Genomic DNA, 20,512 nt, shown 5'->3' with positions numbered 1-20,512 from the left:
CATGAGTTACAGTGCCTGGTACCCAAGCTGGCTACTCAACTAACGTGGGTTTTACCCCGACTGAATGATCTTAAACACCCCGAATTTCCTCCTGGCTTGAGTGCAGCCCCAAGGGAGAACACCTGAGATACCTTTCTCATCCAGTTCTGAACCACAAGTGAAGACAGGCAGCCGAGGAGCATCACAGGAGCACTGCACCTGAGAGCAGAACAGCAGCCTGCCACTGAACGAAGCGGATCCAGGTCAGGATCCGTTGGACCTGGGGTCCAACATACACAAGTCGAGCATCAAGAATGGCTCTCAAAGGAGGCTTCCCTCAACCAGCTACATCCTCAGGCAACCTGGGCACCCAGGTAGCAAGCACAGCCCGCTGTTTCTGTATTTATCAAGAATAAAATCAGAAAGAGAAAGAATATTTGGCAATGAAAAAGACTTCTTTCAGAGAACGGGGATGTCTAAGGGCTCTCTAATGCACACGGTCTTCCCCTTCCCTCTGCAGCACCCAGTAGATGGCAGCAAGTTATTGCTTATTCCTCCTGCCTGGGACAGCCTTGTGCATGAGACAAGAGGCACAAATCTCTCCTGCCCCTCTGTAATCAAACAAAAAAATCCCCTGCCTGCCAGTCACCGCAGGAGAGGAGCCCTGAATGCCGAGCATCCGAACCGGAACTGCGCTCTGAAACAAAGCACTGCCCGAAATCCCGATGCTGCAGTTCAGAGCTTGTTCCCAGTTGTATTTTCCAATTCTCCCCATGCTGGATACGACAACCCTGTCACCTCTATGGATGCCTCTGCTGAAAGCACGGGGCCCGTTTCCACTGGAAAACCACAGCACAAGGGCATCTCTGCCTCTTGTCACCAACCGGGCTAGTCCTGAATCCCGAGGGTCTACATCCATTCTGCTGCGGTGATTCACTCCGACTTCCAAGCAAAAATGGAGTGTTTATTAGGTGCTGGAGCAGAGGCAGATCCGCTGCCTCCCAAACCCACCCTAGTCTCTTCCCATCACACTGCGTGGCCCCGTGTAGACATCTCGGCACCCAGCCCAACCAACGATGCAGCACCGGTTCGACGCTGGTTTGAAAGAAACCTCAAGCTCCAGCTGCATCCTCCTTCACCTACTCTCTTACCCTCCCCACCCCAAAGAAGACGGGTTTTGGGTAAAGGGTGCGTTTCCGTACGTTTAGGATAACTGCTGTTAATTGTAACTGCTTCCTACAAACGCCTTGGCAGTTCTCACTTACTTTGAAACCAGTATGAGGACTGGTGCTGTTCTCTCCTGACTCTGCAGCTGGATGTATGGGTGGAGGGAAGGTGTTGGCCCCGAGAAGGTAAGAACACAAGCAGGCACCTGGACATCGTAGCCTCACGGGTGTCACCGGGAGAGCACAGGCACAGCGGGACAAGGTCAGAGGAGCAGCTGCAGCTGTATTTTGCCGGGGAGCGGAAGCAAAGGTCGTTCTCTCTCGTGAACGATAAAAATCCAAGCAGCCCTTGTGTACCGATAGATTTGATCACGGGTGCCTGAACTACATTTCAAGGGCTTATTCATGGCCAACCTGTGAACAACTGTCTGGCACACTGATGGCTTCTCCCCACGCCTGCTCCGGAGTGGCTGGGACACGCTGGCAGTGACAACGTAGGCGCCACGTTTACTACGACGACGTGGTCAGAGCCAAGGGCTCTGGTAACACCTTTAGCAGCAGGAGAAGAGATTCCCGGTCCCTGCAGGACGGCCGGCCATCGCACTGCTAACTGGAATGGTAGCAGCAGGGAAACCTCTGACCTAACTCTTAGGTGTGCAGACACCTCTGGTTCGCTGTGCTGCAAACCATTTAAGGGATGAAGGACAGTTTCAGACCCCGTAACGATGAGTAGCACCACTCAAAAAGCTTTATCTCAAAGGTCAAAATGACACCGTGTTGTATGAAATGTTCACATTTCATCACTGGTCTCTCCCTTCCCCTCGCAACCACCTCAATTAACTTTCAAGAACAGGGCAATTTTATCACTGCCGTATGTCTGAGAAAGGTTTTGGTGGTTTTTTTTTTTTTTTCCCCCAATGAAAAATGAACATCTAAGAGTTGAAAGATACTTCATTTAAGGAGAAGTCTGAAGCAGAAACCTAGCCCATTTTGCCTGCCTCTGATGAAATCTCTGCATAAACATGCAAATGTAATTTTTGGTGGGGATAAAAGGGGAGTAGGAAAGAAGGCACAAGGGAAAAGACCTGAACTGGAATCTAAATTTGAAGCTGAATTTTATCCCTCTAATGCCATAAATCTAATTCTGCATCTGAAACTCGCAAAATTTAGAGGTCTCTGGAACTCACGCTCAGTCCCAGACTTTGCAGTATATACCTAGGCATTGTACAGGGGAAGAAAATACTGCTTTTTCTGTAGTACAGTAGTGGATGCCCTAATGACTGACCGCATTTCTGCTGGCCTAGATACCGAACACACATATAAAGGAAAAACCTATTAATATTTGTAGGAAATTTAGCAAACGCTACAAACCTCAGCAGTCAGAACCAAGCTAATTTACCCTTTCTCCTGTTGGTGGAGAAACTCCATGCTAGAGCTCACAGAACTTGGCAATTCAGTTTTTTCAATGGCAATGTGCTCTGGCCCTGCTTCGTGATGCTCTGCTGAGGGTTTCCCTACGCCCCTCTACCTTGAACTGAGAATCTCAAAGCAAAACTCATTTGAAACAAATTTTCCCCCCTGTCATGGTACTACTCCCAAAGCAGTAAATCTTGCTGTTGTTACCTGTAGGTTACAGATCTTTTTGAAAAATAAAAAAAAAAGTGGTTTAAATGAAAAATGTGGCTTAAACAGCAAGAATCTCACCAGAACCAGCGAGTGTTACACGGATTAAGATTTTGCTGTGAATGCTCTACGAGATTTTGGCTTCAGAGGAAGAAGATCTTCCCCCTGTGCTTTCCCTCGTTGGGGTTTCCACTGCCTGTCTCCTTCTCTGGAGATACTGAAAACTTCCCTCGACGTGATCCTGTGCAACCTGCTCTGGGTGACCCTGCTTTAGCAGAGGGGTTGGACTAGGTGATCTCCAGAGGTCCCTTCCAACCTCTGTCAGTCTGTGATTCTGTGTAGAGGCAGAGAAGAAAGGGGATGCTCAGTGCTCTTTGAGACCCACAGAAAGCCTTGAAAAATATATCAAGAGTGAAAAATAAAAGCAAAACCAAACCCAAAATCAAAAGCACGACACCCAGGAAAACCTCGAAAATCTTTTGGCCCTTTCTCAAATGGTCTGTTCTTTCCTATTAACTTGAGCACAGCAGAATTTAAATGCACTCACTTTCAGAAAAGCACTCCACAGGACCTGCTCCAGAATTAACGTGCGAAGAGTGATGGTATGAATGATCAGTAGATCATTAATTGTGGCCGATTGCTTCTTGAATCCTGAATGTCTCACTCTCACGGACAAAGACAAGAGGGCAAGGGAGCAACAGGGGCAACGACCTGACTGCCCAGGGGAAGCAGGAGCCAGTCTGCTTCAGATGATAAAGCTTAGATCCAGCCTGGAAGGCAAAGAGCTCCACAACCGCCTGAGAACATCTATTTTTCTGCGTGTGTGAAAAAACCACTACAAAACCTATTGTGTCTCTCCCTAATGAAAGGAGCCCACGACTTCTAATCAAGTTCCTTTAAAGAAATTGGGAGTAAACGTTGAATTATTTTGCACAAGGGCAAATGCAAAGACCAGAGATGGGGCAGCGAGCCCCAGGCTGGGTCAGACCCACCACAGAAATCTTCTCTCCCATTCCATAATGATCACCCAGTTCCCCGGAGAAGTGAAGCAGGGAGGGAATTTACCCCAGTTACCAGCAGGTGCAGGGGGGAAGGACGAGCAGGTGAGTGAGTATTTCTCCATCAGCTCTGCCACTGCTCCCGTACATGAAATAACCACTTGCTCTCTGATTCTCTTCTTTAAAAAGGCAAAACTGATAGTTAGCTACCGCGCAAAGCATTTAACAGACTCCTATATGAGCTGTATCACAGAAGTACAAATCACTTTTATCCTACATTGATGTTATTTCATGCGTTCTGGGGGTGAACTGTTATGTTTATTTTATGGCTTGAATAGACCTCAGTAACTGGAGTCCCTGGGGTAACATAAGAACTTACTCGGGTAATTGTAAATTCAGGTGAGCAGGGCAGGGTTTGGAGGCACGAGACGCCTTGTTTATGTAAAAGGAGAATCTGGATAATAAGCATTCAGGAGAACAGAAGAATAAAACATACTCTCTAGATCACAGAAATCTGCCCCAAAAGAAAGAGGGAAGCAACAGAGCCATGAAAGCTAAACCGAAACGTTGTTGAATTTATATTATGGGAAGAAATCTGCATCACAGGTACCACAAAGCAGCCGATGCTGCTATGCAGAGAGCTCAAGTGTCTCTTCTGAGCTCCACAGCTCTTGATGATGGTACCCAGCAGCCCCAGCGGCGCAGGAGAAAACCTATTTGCCACATAACTCATATATGAAGAGGGCTGGTACGTGTTGCATGTTGTGAAAACTGCTGGTCTGGCATAGCACTCATCCAGCAGGGCCGGGAGTGGGGAACATGTTACCTCCTCGCCCTTCCCTTCAAACTCCACCTCAAACTGTGCAGCACTACGAGTCAGAACTCCACGGCTATCCCACCCTTACCGCAAAGACCTCTCCAGAAAACTGCCAGCCGAGCCGCGCCAGCCTCCAGCAGCGCTTGGTCAGCATTTCATTATTTGGGTGCCAGTTGCTGTCAGCACATGTGCAAGCTCTGCTCTGCCTGCCAAAAACCTGGGCTAATTTATTTAGCTTTTCAACAGATCTGGGGGGAAAAAAAAAAAAAAAAAATCATTTAAAAAAGGAAAGATTGAATTTGGGAACTCTGTTCCTTGGAGAGTTAGTAATGGATCTTTCTCTCTCCCACTCCTCCAGGCCCCAGCGTTCATAACTTCCTCATGTCAATGTTATTATGAAGAAACTAATTCAATAATGAGATCATTCCCCATATGAGAGCCCAAGTAAATGAGGCACTCAGTCATACCTACTCTCCCTCATTTGAGTGAGATGCTTCTCTCGTAATTCAGTCTTCGAGAACAACGGCCAAATGATGACACCAACTACTTCCAGGCTTTGTAGAGGGTCATACCACGCAAAACTCTGTCGTTTGATCTACATGCCTTAATTTGCAAGTTCCAGGCTCTTCTTTTGGCTATTTCTTGGGCTCAGCTGCCCGTTGCTGAACCAGCTGCTGCCACAGAGGATCAGCCAACGCAGCTACTTGCAGCCAGCGCCCCAGGTCCACGTGCAAAGCATGCAGCATTTAGTGTTTGCTTCTACCTGTTTGCTTATTTCTCAAACAATTCCCTGCTTGTGAATAAAGCACCAAGATGGGTGAGAAACCGACGAGGTTTTGGTTTTATTTTGCTATTACTACGATTTTAAGAGCCACAGAACTCGAAGGAAGCCAGCATCTGGCATCCCTGAGGTCCACACATACTGTTCCTGTGAGCTGCTAAAAGTTTAAGCCTTCAACAAACCAAAGTGTTACTTATCTGGGCGTGAATCCAGGTCCCAGATTCATCCAGTTCAAGTTCCACCCAAGACCTATACCTAAGAGCTTTTCCTTGCCTGGGTTTTGGTCTCAGGAGAACCACACCCACAGGAAGCCCCAAGAACAGACGCTTTGGTGGGACCTCGACTTGGAGCTCACGTTGAGCTCAAGTGATCTTTGTTGCTCTTGATGCTGCTTAATGAGGGGAAAGTGAATATTAGCACTAATGCTTCTATAGATTTAACTTGATATCCGTCCAGTTGCCTGCACGAGTGGTGAAACTTTTGGAAGGAGCTACCTCTGTACGTGTGGACATCAGAATAGCAACGGACACAACACGGGGCTCTCTGCTCACCTTGCAAAGTCCAGGTCAGCCTCACGTGACATGGTGATGTTCGTCAGGTTTTGCTGCAGGATGAAGATGTTCCTACACATTTTCTTGATGCCAGATTCACTGATGCGCTTGAAGTAGTGGGCCCCGTTGATAAGGATGCAGGAAATAAGGTGGCCCAAACCTGCACGGGTGAGGGGGGTCAAACAAACAATAAAGTCACAGGAGGAAGACATTTAGTGACAATAATTCATAATAAAACCCATGAATGAGCACTGTTAAGTGGCACATGTGAACTGGAACAGCGGATACACTGGACTGTGCTTGGAAACAGCCCTCAGTATCTTCCCTGTGCATTTTAGGAGGACTTTTCTCAAGGTTTCCTTCTTTAGCAAAACTACAAAACTGCCCCAAAAACACTATGAAAAAGCAAAGTTGCGTTATCACAGCCATTGATATTTTCAGGGGATGTCCAGATTTATAACTAGGCTTTGTGTAATGTCCCTTACAGTCCCTCTTTCTGTCTGGGCAGAGCAATGGACCACTACTGCTCCTACAAAACGGTAGTGTTCTAATCTGCCATCAAGGTTGGTGTTTTTCCCTGCTAAACTCACAGTCTGCAAGAGCAGAAACGAGCTGCATTTCAATGCACTTGATGTGCAAGCTCTCTCTGAGCGGTCCTGAGGAGTTTCTTGTGCCTGAATGACATCTCCGTCTCTCCTCTGCTGCTGAAGGACATGGCCAGCTGCTAAAAGGCACAGCCACCCCCAAAATGATGTATCCACTCATGTCGCACTGCAAACAGCAAAAATCTCCAGCCTCAATACACAGGTCTGTACAAGACCAGGCGTCAATTAAAAGTCTGAATTCAGAAAATATGCTTGCGTACAGGCAACCAGCGCAGGGTGTATGTAAATCCCCAAACTGGGCTTAAGAGGTGCCTACATTTCATGAAGACCACGTGTATGAATTTCAACCTTACGGCTTAGCAAGATGTGAACAGTCTCCACGGCTCTGCCTGGAGCCATTTCACCGTCTCCTCAGAGAGACACAGTAGACCTGAGGTGTACAAGAAGTTCTACAATGGGCTGGTGATCACTCAGTTCGCCACGGACTCACGCAGCTCAGAAAACATCTGATTAAAAAATGCTCCATCAGTAGCTACGTGGGTACAGGGGGGAAGTACACAGATGCTGAAAGCCTTCTCTAGGACCACTAAGCAGGGGCCAAAAAATAAGGCTATAAAATAAGGCTTGCAAAGCCTTCATCCCTGCTGGCATATTCCACCGGGCAATGGGTGCATCTCCAGTCCCCACCTTCTCCTGACGCTGAACAACAACCACACAAAAGGACACGTATCCTGGCGTGCAGGCAAGAGAACCGTGCGTCAGCGCCACAAATAAATACAGGGGAGATGAACCAAGACATGATTTATATTCTCCAAGGTAATCACGACAGATGAGACATCAGAAGAGCTAATGTTCTCTAAATTTAATTTTAGAAATGGAACGGCTACACTTCGGATAGGAACTGCGCCATAATAGAGCTGTGCTCGTAATATATACACATGCCCTGCAGCTTCCCGAGGCAGAACTGTCCTGCACGTACATCAGCTTACCGCCTTCCTACTCAGCACGGGCCCATTCCTCCGACTCAGCCAGATACGACTAGAAGTGATACGGAGGCAACAGGGGTTCTGAGCGCCCTGCGTTCGCGTGGGTCTCACTTATCAGTCTGCCGTGGGTGGCCGCAGTACCACAGTCTGCCTTGCCCCCAGAAGGGATACGGTCGAGCTTTGGGGTGAAAGTGAAAAATCATTTTGTAAGACTCAAACTCTTCCGGTAAATGCCTGACCTTCGAAGATGTACTGGAACTTGTGCTGCTGGAGGCTGGCGCTCATGGCTTCCTCGATAGCACTGATGTCCTTATTGAGCCGGACGACGAGGGGGTCATAGTCCATACTCTCCACGTTGGCGACGATGGCGTAGTTCCCTTGTTTGGCCAGCGGGATCAGGTAGTGGAAGCAATGAACTCTGTGGGACAGAAGAGAGAGATGTCGCAATGCAACCACGCTGACGCTGAAGGATCAGTGGGTATGCAAAGTGTTGCTTTCTTATCTTCCTTCCGACGTTCAAGCAAGTAAAAAAACCAACAAAAATTTTAAGACATGGGTGGTTAGGTCTGCGTTAAACACATCCTCCTCTTGACAGGTCACCGCGCCACCTTGCAGGTCGCAAACGCAGCGAGACGAATACAGGGAAGCTCCCACCCCGCTGGGGATTTTCCTGGTTCTTAGCATCTCTGTTTCTCAATCCTTTCCACCAGTGGCACAGAGTAACATGCTTTGCTGTATTTATAGCATCAAAGTGGGGCTCCTCTTAGAAGCACTAGAGGAGGTGGGCAATGGCCTGCTCTAAAAGAAGAGCAAATTTTTTTTTTCCTGAATTACATTTGCACTTATTTCTGCTTACCCCAAGTGTGATGGAAAGCCACAGAGGACCGAGGCCAGAACCCCAGTCAGGCTGGTGGTGCCCCTACCATGAGTCCGGGTTAGCTCAGGCATCACCTCGCATCACATCACGGCCGGAAAGCTGCTCCATTTCCATACCTTAACAACCTTTTCCTCGAATCCTTCAAACCCCAGCTCATCTGTGATGCCTGCAATCAAGTGGCCAGCAGATGATGGATAGCAGGTTGAAGGACTGCTGACAACAACTAATGTGTATTTTTTTTTAGAGCTACACACCGACTTCACCAGGGATCTCCCTATGTACACAAGGACACAATATGGCTCAGGATATGTCACGGCAGAACAAACTGATGGTCCATCAAGTCTCGTTGCCTGTCTCTGACACCTGCTTCTATTTGATGCTTCAGAGAAAAGGGAAGCAATGAAAGAACACCTGGCTGATACAATGCATAAGGGAAAAACGTCTTCCCAGCCCCAGAGTGGACAGCTGGTAGCCCGAAGAAAGGGATTTGCTGCCTTTGATCTTCGCATGTGAAGTCAGAGACATCATAAAACTACCCACCCCTTTAAAAAAATCCAGCTGGTTTCCTAGTTTCTGTTACTATTTGAAAAAGTAGTAAGAAAAGCTCCTATATGCAATCCAAAGTGCAGTGGCTAATAAATGTGCAGACATCTGTTAGGCTATTAAAACACCATTGTGCAGTTTTCTAAAGACAAAGACCCCCCAGTAAATGCGTTTTTCCTAGTCTCTGACACATAAGACACAGACATCCCTAGGAAATTCCACTTTGGGTATCCTGCCTCTGTCCCACATCTGTGGTGACGGGATCTGGCATTTCTGGACTGACCTTTGATGCTACAGCAGGCAAGTCCATCTGTCTCAGGTGCCATAATATGTATTCTTGACACAATCTTAGCCTATAGCCTCCAGGGCTCACCTGCAATACCCGAATTCAGGGCTTTTACCTGACTTCCAAATGCAGAACCAGCAGGCAGCGGTCAGCCATCTCTTGAAAAGACCTGGCCAACTCACTCAGGGTTTGCAGGATCTGTTCGGAGGCAGGAAGGTGTTCCATACTGGCATGGCTCTCCTGGCCAGGAGACATGGCTGACAAGAGAGAAGACAGTATATGTTTGTGACATACTTCAGCTTTAGCAACCACAGCATCTTGTCTGCTTCCGTCCTAAATACGTGTGTTCCCTCCCACCTTTGGCTGAGCAATAACCTCTATAATTTGTGAGTGTATGAAGCAACAAACTGCTTCTGCAATTGATTAAACTCCAAAGTGAATCTGAGGGGTTTAATCAACCACCAGAATACATTTGCTTGGGAAGATATTGCTCTGTGATGAGTATTTCTGCAGCTGCAGGATCCAGGAACATTTATCTTGTTCTGCTCAGAGTGAGAGAAGAGCTTCTCAGGAGCCAAAGCACAGCACCGACAGGGAAGATGGTTCTTTTTGGTCACCATAGACTTCCCCACGTAATCTCAAGTGAGTCTTTGCCTGGCCCCATCCCTTCAGAGGCGTCTGGGAGGCTTTCTTCATTTTTGTTAATAAACCACAGCTCCTAGGCAGAAAAGCAGTTAAAAACCAGGCAACAGGTATGAGTTGGTCATGGACCAACTGTTTTCCTCCCACTAAGACCTCTTTAAAAAACCACCTTGAGTTCATCCCAACCACAAGAGCATCACCTCTCTTGGAGAGGTGTCAATGCAGCCATAACTCTGCAGCCTTCATCCCTTATATTTTATGACAGTGCCTGAACCCTGACCCTTCTCCCCTGCAACACAAATCGCTGCCACTCGAGCTAAAGAAGCAGCTTCACTAACAAGAGCAACATGCTGTTAGCATGTATTCCACCCTAATTAGAGGAAGCGTATCCCAAATATCTGAGTTCAAGTCCTCGTTCAAGCAGCACTTTAGAAATGACTTCCTGCATAGGGTAATTAGCAATGTTTGAAATCAGGCAGCCCCGCTCAGGCAACTTCCACTTGAATTAAATAATGGGATTGCAAGGGATCTCCTGGATCGTCAAATCCAGTCCCTACAAGCCCTGCGTCCCATGGCCGTGAGTATAAACGTGTGCCGTATTAAAGTTGTCCACATTTCTGCCCTCGCTGGCTCCTTCAAAACATCACTTCTCTAACGGTGACGTTAAAGTTCGGCATCTGATTTCCAGCCTCCACTTAGTCACTGATGTTTTGTATTTGGTTCTTCACATACCAACATTATTCTTTGCTTTATGGAGTTCTCCATCCCTGGCATCCCTCTTCACAGAATCATAGAACAATTTAGGTTGGAAAAGACCCTTAAGATCATTGAATCCGACCATAAACCCAGCACTGCCAAGCTCACCACTAAACCACATCCCTCAGCACCACGGCTACGTGTCTTTTAAATCCCTCCAGGGATGGTGACTCCACCACTTCCCTGGGCAGCCTGTTCCAGTGCTTGACAAAAGCGACTCTCTGCATCCCTCCTGGTTTCAATTAATTTGACTTGAACACAGGTAACCAGAGCTGTTTGCTGTACTCGAGCTGTAACTGGTGCCACAACGGGCCTAGAGCTTTCCTGTCTCCCCTGGGGTGACAGGACACTCTTGCTCTGCCACATCCACTTTTTTTCACGGCTGCTTCACATTTTCAGCTCATAGCTGTTCTACGATCAACCTGCATAATGGAGGTATGCTATCTGCTGCCTTTAAGAAACATCTCGTTCTCTCTTTCCTTGCACTAACGCTCACTACATGACAAACGCTTTCGCCAGGCACCAACGCAACTCTGCACAGAAAGGATTTGTACGTCACCAAGGAACCGTTGACAATAAACTTTCCTTTTGATGGAGACTGATTAAGTAAACGTCACTTGCAGCTGTTTGTACAGCCAAAGGCCTGCTTTGAAAGAGGAATCTAGGCCGAGCTTTGGATTCGCTCCTAGAATTAAATACACCTTCAGATCTAGCCTGAAGAGAAAAAAACCCCGAACAACCCAAAATGAGGAGATAAAAAGCCCAAATCTATTTTGTGCAAAACAAATTGAAACAGAGGTAAACATGCAAGGCAGAGCTGTACAATTAAAGGACTGCGACAAAGCAAAAGGAGAGGACTGCACACAGCCAAGTGCCTGATTGTGCACCTAAATGTACTGCGAATTACAACAGAGAAAAGCGTGCACGGATGAAGCCATGTAAAACACGGCTCCTGGAAGAAGCCTCCTTCAGCAATTCCTGCAATCACAGCAATATTTATGAAGGATTTTTTTTTTTTTAACCAAGGAACATGGTAGAGAAATTCATAGCCTGGCAAATACTGCTGAAAATAATTAATTGGCCTGGAGTGTAAAAGAGAAATAAAGAAGGAAATGAGAGCGACAACCCACCCAGGGTGAACGGGAATAAGGGGGATGCCCCCTCCCTAGCACACCCCGACATGTCTCCAAGCCTCTCTCTGCTCACTGAGGTCTCTCCAACAAAGAAAATGAAATTATCAGTGAGGGGACAATGGGCTTGTTTACACGGCCTCTGATTTCCAGATAACGGTGTTACGAGATGACTCTGAAGGAGCTTTGGAAGAGCTGTTTGTCCAGCTGCCACCCGCCTTGCAGCTACGAGACCTCCAAGTGACATTTGTTTCCCTGGAGGGTGGCAGGACTTTTGGATCACGCAGGATCAGGTCTAGGGGTGCTTAGTTGGCCACAGTGGAAAGCAGGAAACCTCATCTTTATTATGGGGGGAAAAAACCCATCTATTTTTAGTCAAAAAATCCTACATTTTGAGAAGTATCAGCCTCGCTCCTGGAAACAGACTCGCTGCAAGAATCATCTCTCTTGAGCAGTGCCGGGGCTGCAGCCTCGGGTTCGATCGTGCCAGCTCGCTCCAGCGGTGCCTCCCTGCAAGCAGTGGAGATGGATGGACCCATCAGCCGAAACGCAAGAGTCAGCTAATTTCTGCAGTGGAGAGATACACGCACAATTTTTCTACTCTCCAGAATTCATTTACAGCCATTAAAGTGAAGCTGTAATTATATTTGTCAGCGGAGATAAGAGGAGGAGGGAGACGGGGATAATCTGCTCCTTATTTAAAGCCAGAGCACTGAAGTCCTCCTGGGTGTTCAGAGCCCCCATGGCAGGGAGGAGGGTCAGGTGCTGGCTTGGGGGGTGCATACCAATTTCTCCCACGCATGATGAGGACACTGAAGTGTACTTTTGCTTTTTGAGATCACAGGCAGCCTTCCAGAGCCCATCAGTTTTCCTTTCTCCTTCTTTGGGCACCCAGAAAGGACCATTCCGCAGCCAACAAGAAAATTCTGTTTCTTTAAGTCTCACTCAAGACAGTTGTACTCCATCATCCTTGGCAACATGAACCCACAGAAGAGCTGTAGCAGCAAAAAATAATCAGAGCCTAAATTATTACGGGGTTTTGAATAAAAAAAAAAAAGAGTAATTTGGAGCTGGCTGTGGAGTTTGGGCAAAGGGGGACCCTGCATTGCACGGACATTCAACCCACCAGAGTACACTCTGAGCTCTCTGCTTAAAGAGGGCGATACCTCCAACTGAAATGCTGGAAAAGCAAATCAGCAGATCACCAGCCATCCACTTCTTCCCCTTCTCCTCAGTCACAACCCATTTACACCAAGTTGAACATGAGCCCTCCTGGCCAACAAAATACCCAACGGTTGGGTAAGCAGTGGCCAATGCTTCGCTCCATCGGCCCTTATCATCTCGCAGCTTCTACAAAGGGTTGTCTGAAGTGAGCTTCCCGTGCTGCCAGTCAACAGTTATGGTTTTGCTTGGGCTTTCTTCTAGCTTGCTGTAAGCACAGCCACGGTATCTCACTCTGAGGAGAAGGAATGTTTCATTCCAGCAAACCTGAGAAAAATAAACTTAACACACTCGTTGTCACCAATGATTTCAATCATTTTGCAACTCAATGCGATGCTGGTGCCTCTTGACAGATTGTGCCTTGTAAATCAATGGATGTAAATTACCAGACCTCTGGAATATTAAACAAAACCCGCCGCGTTGCCCATAAACAAACCACTGTAACCAATCAAGGTCTACAATAGCGCGTCCTGCCCGCTCCCTGCTTGAGCAGAGTGACTGCAAACAGATTTGAATGATTTAATAGCACAAGGAGAAAAATCAATCTAAGGTTACAGGCTCTGCCTCAGCTCTGGTGCAACCTGAGCCTGAGAAATAAACCTCCAACATGCTCAGGCTTTACACAGCACCACACCCGTTCGCTTTACTGGGGAAAGGCTCACAGAGAAGTTTTACAACTCTGTTGGGGAAAACCCCTCTTAGCTGGAAAAGAGATGCAGTATGAAATGCTTGCTGTGCCCCACAGGTGGGGCCAGCATTAGGGACCAGTTCACAGCTTTTAAAATTCTAATTTCCTACTCCAGAAGAGGAAACGCCAAAATAATTGCAAATACGCACGTGCAAACAGAAATTTGTTATGGGTTGTGTGCTGGACTACGCCTTTGGAAACTCAGGGTTAATTCTACTCTCTGCTGGAGATTTTTCTGGGGATCTTGTGCACCACTTGCTCTTTCTATGCTTTAGCTCCCAGCGTATAAAACCTGGATAATGCGTTTTCATCCATCACTGCCATTCAAGCTGACTCTGAGCTCTCCACATCTACTGTTCCTACAGCTTTTAGCATCACGAGGTGATGATGACAATGGGAGTCAAATTCGCTACTCTAACACCAACAAGAAAGAAGAATATCTGTTTTTTTTTTAAAGGAAAAAGCATTGGGTGAAGTTGGGAAGAATTAGATATGTGATTATGAGAGCTTACGGGTCAGGATTAAAGTGAGGGAAGAGACAGGAGACATTATAATGGGGGTCTGCTACAGGCCAACCAGGAGGACCACGCGGATGAGGCCCTCTATAGACAGATAGGAACAGCCTCACACTCACAAGCCCTGGTCCTCATGGGGGATTTCAACCACCTCAGTATCTGTTGGAGGGACAACACAGCAGGGCATAAGCAGTCCAGGAGGTTCCTGATATGCACTGATGGTAAGTTCCTCCGCCAAGTGATAGAGGAGCTAACGAGGAGAGGTGCTATGCTGGACCTTGTTTTCACCAGCAAGGAGGGGCTGGTGGGGAATGTGAAACTCAAGGGCAGCCTCAGCTGCAATGACCATGAAATGGTGGAGTTCAAGACCCTTAGGGCAGCGAGGAGGGCACACAGCAAGCTCGTTAGGCTGGACTTCAGGAGAGCAGACTTTGGCCTCTTGAGGGAACTGCTTGGTAGAGTACCATGGGATACAGCCCTGGAGGGGACAGGGGGCCAAGAAAGCTGGTTCATATTCAAGGATCACCTCCCCCAAGCTCAGGAGTGTTGCATCCCAGCAAAGAGGTAGTCAGGCAAAACACACCAGGAGGCCTGCACGGATGACCAAGGAGCTCCTGAACAAACAAACAAAAAAAGGAAGCTTACAAAGGGTGGAGGCAAGGACAGGTAGCCTGGGAGGAATACACAGAAACTGCCCAAGTAGCCAGGGATCTAGTTAGGAAAGTCAAGGCCTTGACAGAACTGAATCTGGCCAGGGACATCAAGGGCAACAAGTAAAACTTCTATAGGTATGTTGAGGATACGAGGAAGAGCAGGGAAAATGTGGGCCCTCTCCAGAAGGAAATGCAAGACCTGGTTACCCAGGATATGGGGAAGGCTGAGGTACTGAACAACTTTTTTGCCTCCATTTTCACCAGCAACTGCTCCAGCCGCACCACCCAAGTCACAGAAGGCAAAGGCAGGGACTGGCAGAACGAAGAACCACCCACTGTAGGAGAGGATCACGTTTGAGACGATCTAAGGAACCTGAAGGTGCACAAGTCCACAGGACCTGATGAGATGCATCCACAGGTCCTGAGGGAACTGGCAGGTGAAGTTGCTAAGCCGCTATCCATCATATTTGAGAAGTCGCGGCAGTCCGGCAAAGTTCCTGCCAACTGGAAAAGGGGAAACATAACCCCCATATTTAAAAAGGGGAAAAAAGGAAGAAATGGGGAATTACAGCCCAGTCAGTCTCATCTCTGTGCCCAGCAAGATCATGGAGCGGATCCTCCTGGAAAGTACTCTAAGACATGTGGAGAATAAGGAGGTGACTGGTGACAACCACCATGGCTTCACCAAGGACAAATTGTGCCTGAGAAATTTGGTGGCCTTCTACAATGGGGTTACAGTGCTGGTGGATAAAGGAAGAGAAACTGGTGTCATCTGCCTGGACTTGTGCAAAGCATTTGACAGTGTCCCGCATGACATCCTGGTCTGCAAACTGGAGAGACATGGATGGACCACTTGGTGGATAAGGAATTGGCAGGATGATCATATTCAAAGTGTGGTGGTCAATGGCTTGATGTTCGACTGGACACCAGTAACAAGCCGTGTTCCTCAAGGGTCGGTGTTGGGACAGGTGCTGTTTAACATATTTGTCAGCGACATGGACAGGGGGATTGAGTGCACCCTCAGCCAGTTTGCCAATGACACCAAGCTGTGTGGTGCAGTGGACACTTTGGAGGGAAGGGAGGCCACCCAGAGGGATCTTGACTGGAGATGTGGGCCCGTGTGAACCTCATGAAGTTCAACAAGGCCAAGTGCAAGGTCCTGCACATGGGTCAGAGCAATCCCAAGCACAGACACAGGCTGGGACATGAGTGGATTGCGAGCAGCCCTGGGGAGAAGGACTTGGGGGTGCTGGGGGGTGACAAATTGGATGTGACCCAGCAACGTGCGCTCACAGCCCAGAAAGCCAACGGCCTCCTGGGCTGCATCCAGAGCAGCGTGGGCAGCAGGTCAAGGGAGGGGATTTTCCCCCTCTACCCCACTCTGGTGAGACCCCCCCTGCAGGGCTGCGTCCAGCTCTGGGGCCCCCAGCACAGCAAAGACACGGAGCTGCTTGAGCGGGTCCAGAGGAGGCCACGAAGATGCTCAGGGGCTGGAGCAGCTCCCTGTGAGGACAGGCTGAGAGAGTTGGGGGTGTTCAGCCTGGAGAAGGCTCCAGGGAGACCTTAGAGTGGCCTTCAGTGCTGAAAGGGGGCTGCAGAAGAGGTGGGGAGGGACTCTTGATCAGGGAGGGGAGTGATAGGATGAGGGGTAACGGTTTCAAACTGAAAAAGGGGAGATTTAGTTTAGATATTAAGGAATTTTTCCCTGTGAGGGCGGTGAGGCCCTGGCACAGGCTGCCCAGAGAAGACGTGGCTGCTCCCTCCCTGGCAGTGCTCAAGGCCAGGCTGGATGGGGCTGGGAGCAACCTGGTCTGGTGGGAGGTGTCCCTGCCCATTGAACTAGATGATCTTTAACGTCCCTTCCAACCTAAACCATTCTATGATTCTATGACTATGTGTTTTTTTTTAAAGGAGATAGAGTAGAGCAGTAGAGTGTGCACATTAAATGCAACATCAAGGACTTACTTCAGCGAGACTTCTGAAGGAAGACATGTGCCAGGAGATCTCTGTCTTCTGAAGCCAAATAGCAGGAGGAAACTAATATTTTTTAAAACATGTCACCATCAAAAGAACCTCTCTTTCTGTTAAGCCATAGTCTGTCAATCTGGGCCACAGCCAAGTAAAGGAAAGCTGCTGCTGTGGTGATGCTGGTGAGCAAGGGCTTTGTGGGGCGACAGGAATGTTGCCACGATGCCCACAGCCCCACGGAAAGGTGACACGAGTGGCATGGGGTGTTGCCTCCACGTAGCTGTATGGAGATGGCTGTGTTGGGCTGCAGGAGCTGGGAGATACATCAGGACTTGGTGGAGATTAAAAAGCCTAAATAACTGAAGAGAACCAGACAAAACAAATCAACTCAAATGATTTTCTCTCTGTGGGAACAAATACCAGGACCCTGCTCTCAACCTGCTTTTCTTTTCGTGGTTACACATCTTTCCTCCCACTTTGATCTCTTATTGCTCTCAAGATGCTGTCTCGATCTAATTTAGAGTGTAAGCTCTCCGAGGAGCAGGGGCCTTCTCTTTTTATTCTCTTGCAAAGTGCTCTGCACACCTGTGGTGCTCGAGAAATAATGAACAACAACAACTATATGCAACCCATATGGCCACTTGGACCGGCTTCTGCCTGCAGGAGTATTATTTGAAGCTCTAAAGCATAGATCACTCACCGCCTACCTCTAAATTGGTCTGTTTGGGGATCTCAGAGCTGCAGTTTTATAGAAAAGGACTGGAATGAGCCATAAAATCTGGAACTGGATTTTGATTCTCCTAAAGTTCACGAGTTTCATTTCAGAGTTACAGGAATTCTGGAACCAAAGGTAGACTTTGGGTTTGACATTCTCCCCCTTCCTTTTCAGAAGTGTGAACCTTTGGGCCTCTTAGATACGGTGAGATACTTAAAATATTTATGCAGGTACTGCTGCATTGCTCCTTTCAACCTGAATTGTTCTCTTTATAGATTTTAAATATGGAGAAAAAAAATCACTAAGAGCGATGACATCTCACAAGATTTCCAAGATCGTAGAATCACAGAACGGTTTGGGTTGGAAGGGATCTTTAAAGGTCATCTAGTCCAACCTCCAACACATCTGGCACCGTAACACTTTGACTTTTGGTGTCACCTGCCTTCTTTACATAGGCCCCAAACCAAAAGGCAGTTCTTTAAGCCATGCAGATGGCAAGGACGGTGGCTCTGCACTTCAGTCCTCTGACCTTCACTTCCACAACGATGGGTAAGATTAACTCTTGACTCCAAGACGAGCTTGGCTCTACAGACACTCGTCTCTACAGAGAAGCGCAGGAGCCAGTGAGCAGAGGCGACGACAGTCAGCGCCTACCTAAGCCAAGCACCGAGTCTCCCATGCAACAGCCACAATCCTCCTCCTTGACCCTGACCTCTGCAAAGCTCTGAGATATGGAGAACATTTACCACGCACACACAGGCTGAGCGCACAGCTAAGCACATCGATTGATAGAAACACAGGAGAGAACAAGGACTCATGTTAAAACAAAACAAATACCAAGAAAGGACATAGTTTAAGATGTCAGGACCTTTCAAACAAGAGATGGGAGGATGGAATTATCTAAATATTCAGCACTGGTCCGGCTCACCTTTTACTGGGATCAATGACAAAACTCTGAAGGGGCAAAGTTATGCCAACACTTAAAGGACAAGCAGAAGTAAAGAGAAAGCAAGCTCAGGGAGAGCTTCTCATTAATATTACTCATAGCAAATTCCTACAAACGAATCTCATTCTCTAGTAGAGTCAACCAGGACGATACGGGCAGATCCTTAAGGAAGGGATTTTTCCCTTGCAAATCTCCTTGAGGTTCTGACAAGGATGGAGAAGATTTTGCGCCCAAAACCTGTGAAAAGCAAGACAAAACTGAAGGCTGGCATTGAGACCTTCTTTCCGTGCCTCTCCGCTCTTCAGTCCACGTCAAAATTCAAGTGCGGGAGAGGGGACAAGGCAGCCGTGCTGGAAAAAAAGCATCGCGACCTCATTCGCGATGAGTGGTGATAAGCGGGCTGGGCTGCAGTTCCCATCAGTTCAGTAAACACTAATGATGAGGAGAGCACAGACTGTCACTGGTGATAAAGAACAGGCTAAACACTCTATTAGTTTTTCATTTTGTGAATTAATGTTTTTTATGGCGTGTGTACACTCGCTAGCTAATGAATTGTCTCGTTAGAGCTGCCTGCGGAGCTCCTCGTCTGCCTCTGCTGGCAGGCATAAATTTCACAAGGAAATTAGCACTTTTAAAAAGGCAATAACTCCTCTAAAAGTGGTTTGTTTTCCTTTACTATGGTGGGTAAAAAAAGGTGTCTCTGAGCTAGAGGGGCAGGGCAAAAAGTGTGGTGGGAGGTTCTAGCTCCATCATACAATAACCCATTGGAAGGTTCGGTTGCTCAACACTTTTCTTTAAGTACTTTGCATTCAAGTCTGGAAAAGGCTTGGAAAAAAACCCAGATCTCTTGGTTCTCAAAACAAAACTCTGAAGAACAGGTTTTTTTCACTGAAGGAAGTGAAATTGTGCAGGTGCAGAGCAGGAGAACCATCACCGCTGAAGACTTCCAATACAGAAGGATTTCTTTGCAAAGACCACGGTTTGGTCCTCCAGTGCTCCCCAAGTATGAAAACTCCTCTGTGTTAAATTTCCTTGTTTTCAGTAATTTATAATGTAACTTTCCCCTTCCCCACCCCTCTCAGAAATATTATTTCTTGGGCTGAATTCTATTATCTCAGAAGTGACTTGATTTAGGAAGCTTAGCACTCGTCTGCTTTTGAGTTATGGAACGCATTTTTTTTTGCCTGTTCAGTGTTTCCCACCCTTCTCTGCACTTGGTTAGCCAAAAGCAGCCACGTGCTTCACTTAATTGTCATTGAAGACAGGGCAAAACCACAGCTCCAATGAAGTCAATGGAGAACTTCCATCAAAAGACACAGAGCCAAAAAAATCACCGCCAAACTACATTCTTTACCCATTTATCACTGGTTTCAACAGGCAGAGGAGACCTTTTAAAAAACGTCAACGTTTGTGAATGAACAGGCAAAAAAGAGCAGTAGGAAAACAGAAAACCTCAAGAGCAGCTGCTTTTCACAAAGCACCATGTCCTTAGAGCCGATGGAGATGACTTCAGCTCAACTGTTAATAAAGAATGCTTCTCAGTGTTCAGAATAAACATAACGTACATACCATCAAATTAACGACATTTCTATGGTATCTGACTCAAGAGCATGCTGGCTCCGCTGTTAACTCACTGGTGAGCATCGGGCAGGAACGCTGGGCATTTGTGAAAACTACAGAAAAATTCGCATCGATGTGTGAATCGAGGCAGAGGGGAACAATAGACATTTATGCACCGACTTCACGGGGAGATTCTCCACACTGCTGTTAGGATGTGTCCTACATGAACTGAAATGATTCATTTTTTGGCTGCTAAAAGAATAAGGAAGATGAGCTTTGGCCATGCACTTGGATTAATATAACCCCCCACCCCTGGCCCCAGCCTATAAAGAGCTGTCAGCCTGCACATAAAGCTTCCTCAGAACTAGGAAAGAAAAATCAGTGATTTTAGGATTTTTAGGATACTTACGAATCAGCAGAACTGAGCCTTGAACTAAAAACTGAGGGACCAAGTTGTTTTGTCAAGGGACTAGTCAACCGGGCCAGGAAAGGGGGTGATGATCCAA

The 20,512-nt window shown here is 47.4% G+C and overlaps 1 protein-coding gene across 1 annotated transcript in view; it reads right to left on the bottom strand.

Annotated features, from left to right (window-relative positions):
* Nucleotides 1-20,512, bottom strand: part of EXOC4 (exocyst complex component 4) — a 405,200-nt gene that overhangs the window by 23,836 nt on the left and 360,852 nt on the right. The window contains exons 15-17 of the mRNA XM_086475059.1: nt 9,328-9,469; nt 7,746-7,924; nt 5,916-6,075 (exon numbers count right to left, since the gene is read on the bottom strand). Of these exons, the coding sequence (XP_086331185.1) occupies nt 5,916-6,075; nt 7,746-7,924; nt 9,328-9,469 (481 nt within the window). The remainder of the gene's footprint in view (nt 1-5,915; nt 6,076-7,745; nt 7,925-9,327; nt 9,470-20,512) is intronic.

This window comes from Leptosomus discolor, chromosome 1, assembly GCF_034619465.1.
Source record: "Leptosomus discolor isolate bLepDis1 chromosome 1, bLepDis1.hap2, whole genome shotgun sequence".
NCBI lineage: Eukaryota > Metazoa > Chordata > Aves > Leptosomiformes > Leptosomidae > Leptosomus > Leptosomus discolor.
Note: the sequence above shows the minus strand (reverse complement) of the source record. Positions and strands in the feature narration are given on the sequence as shown.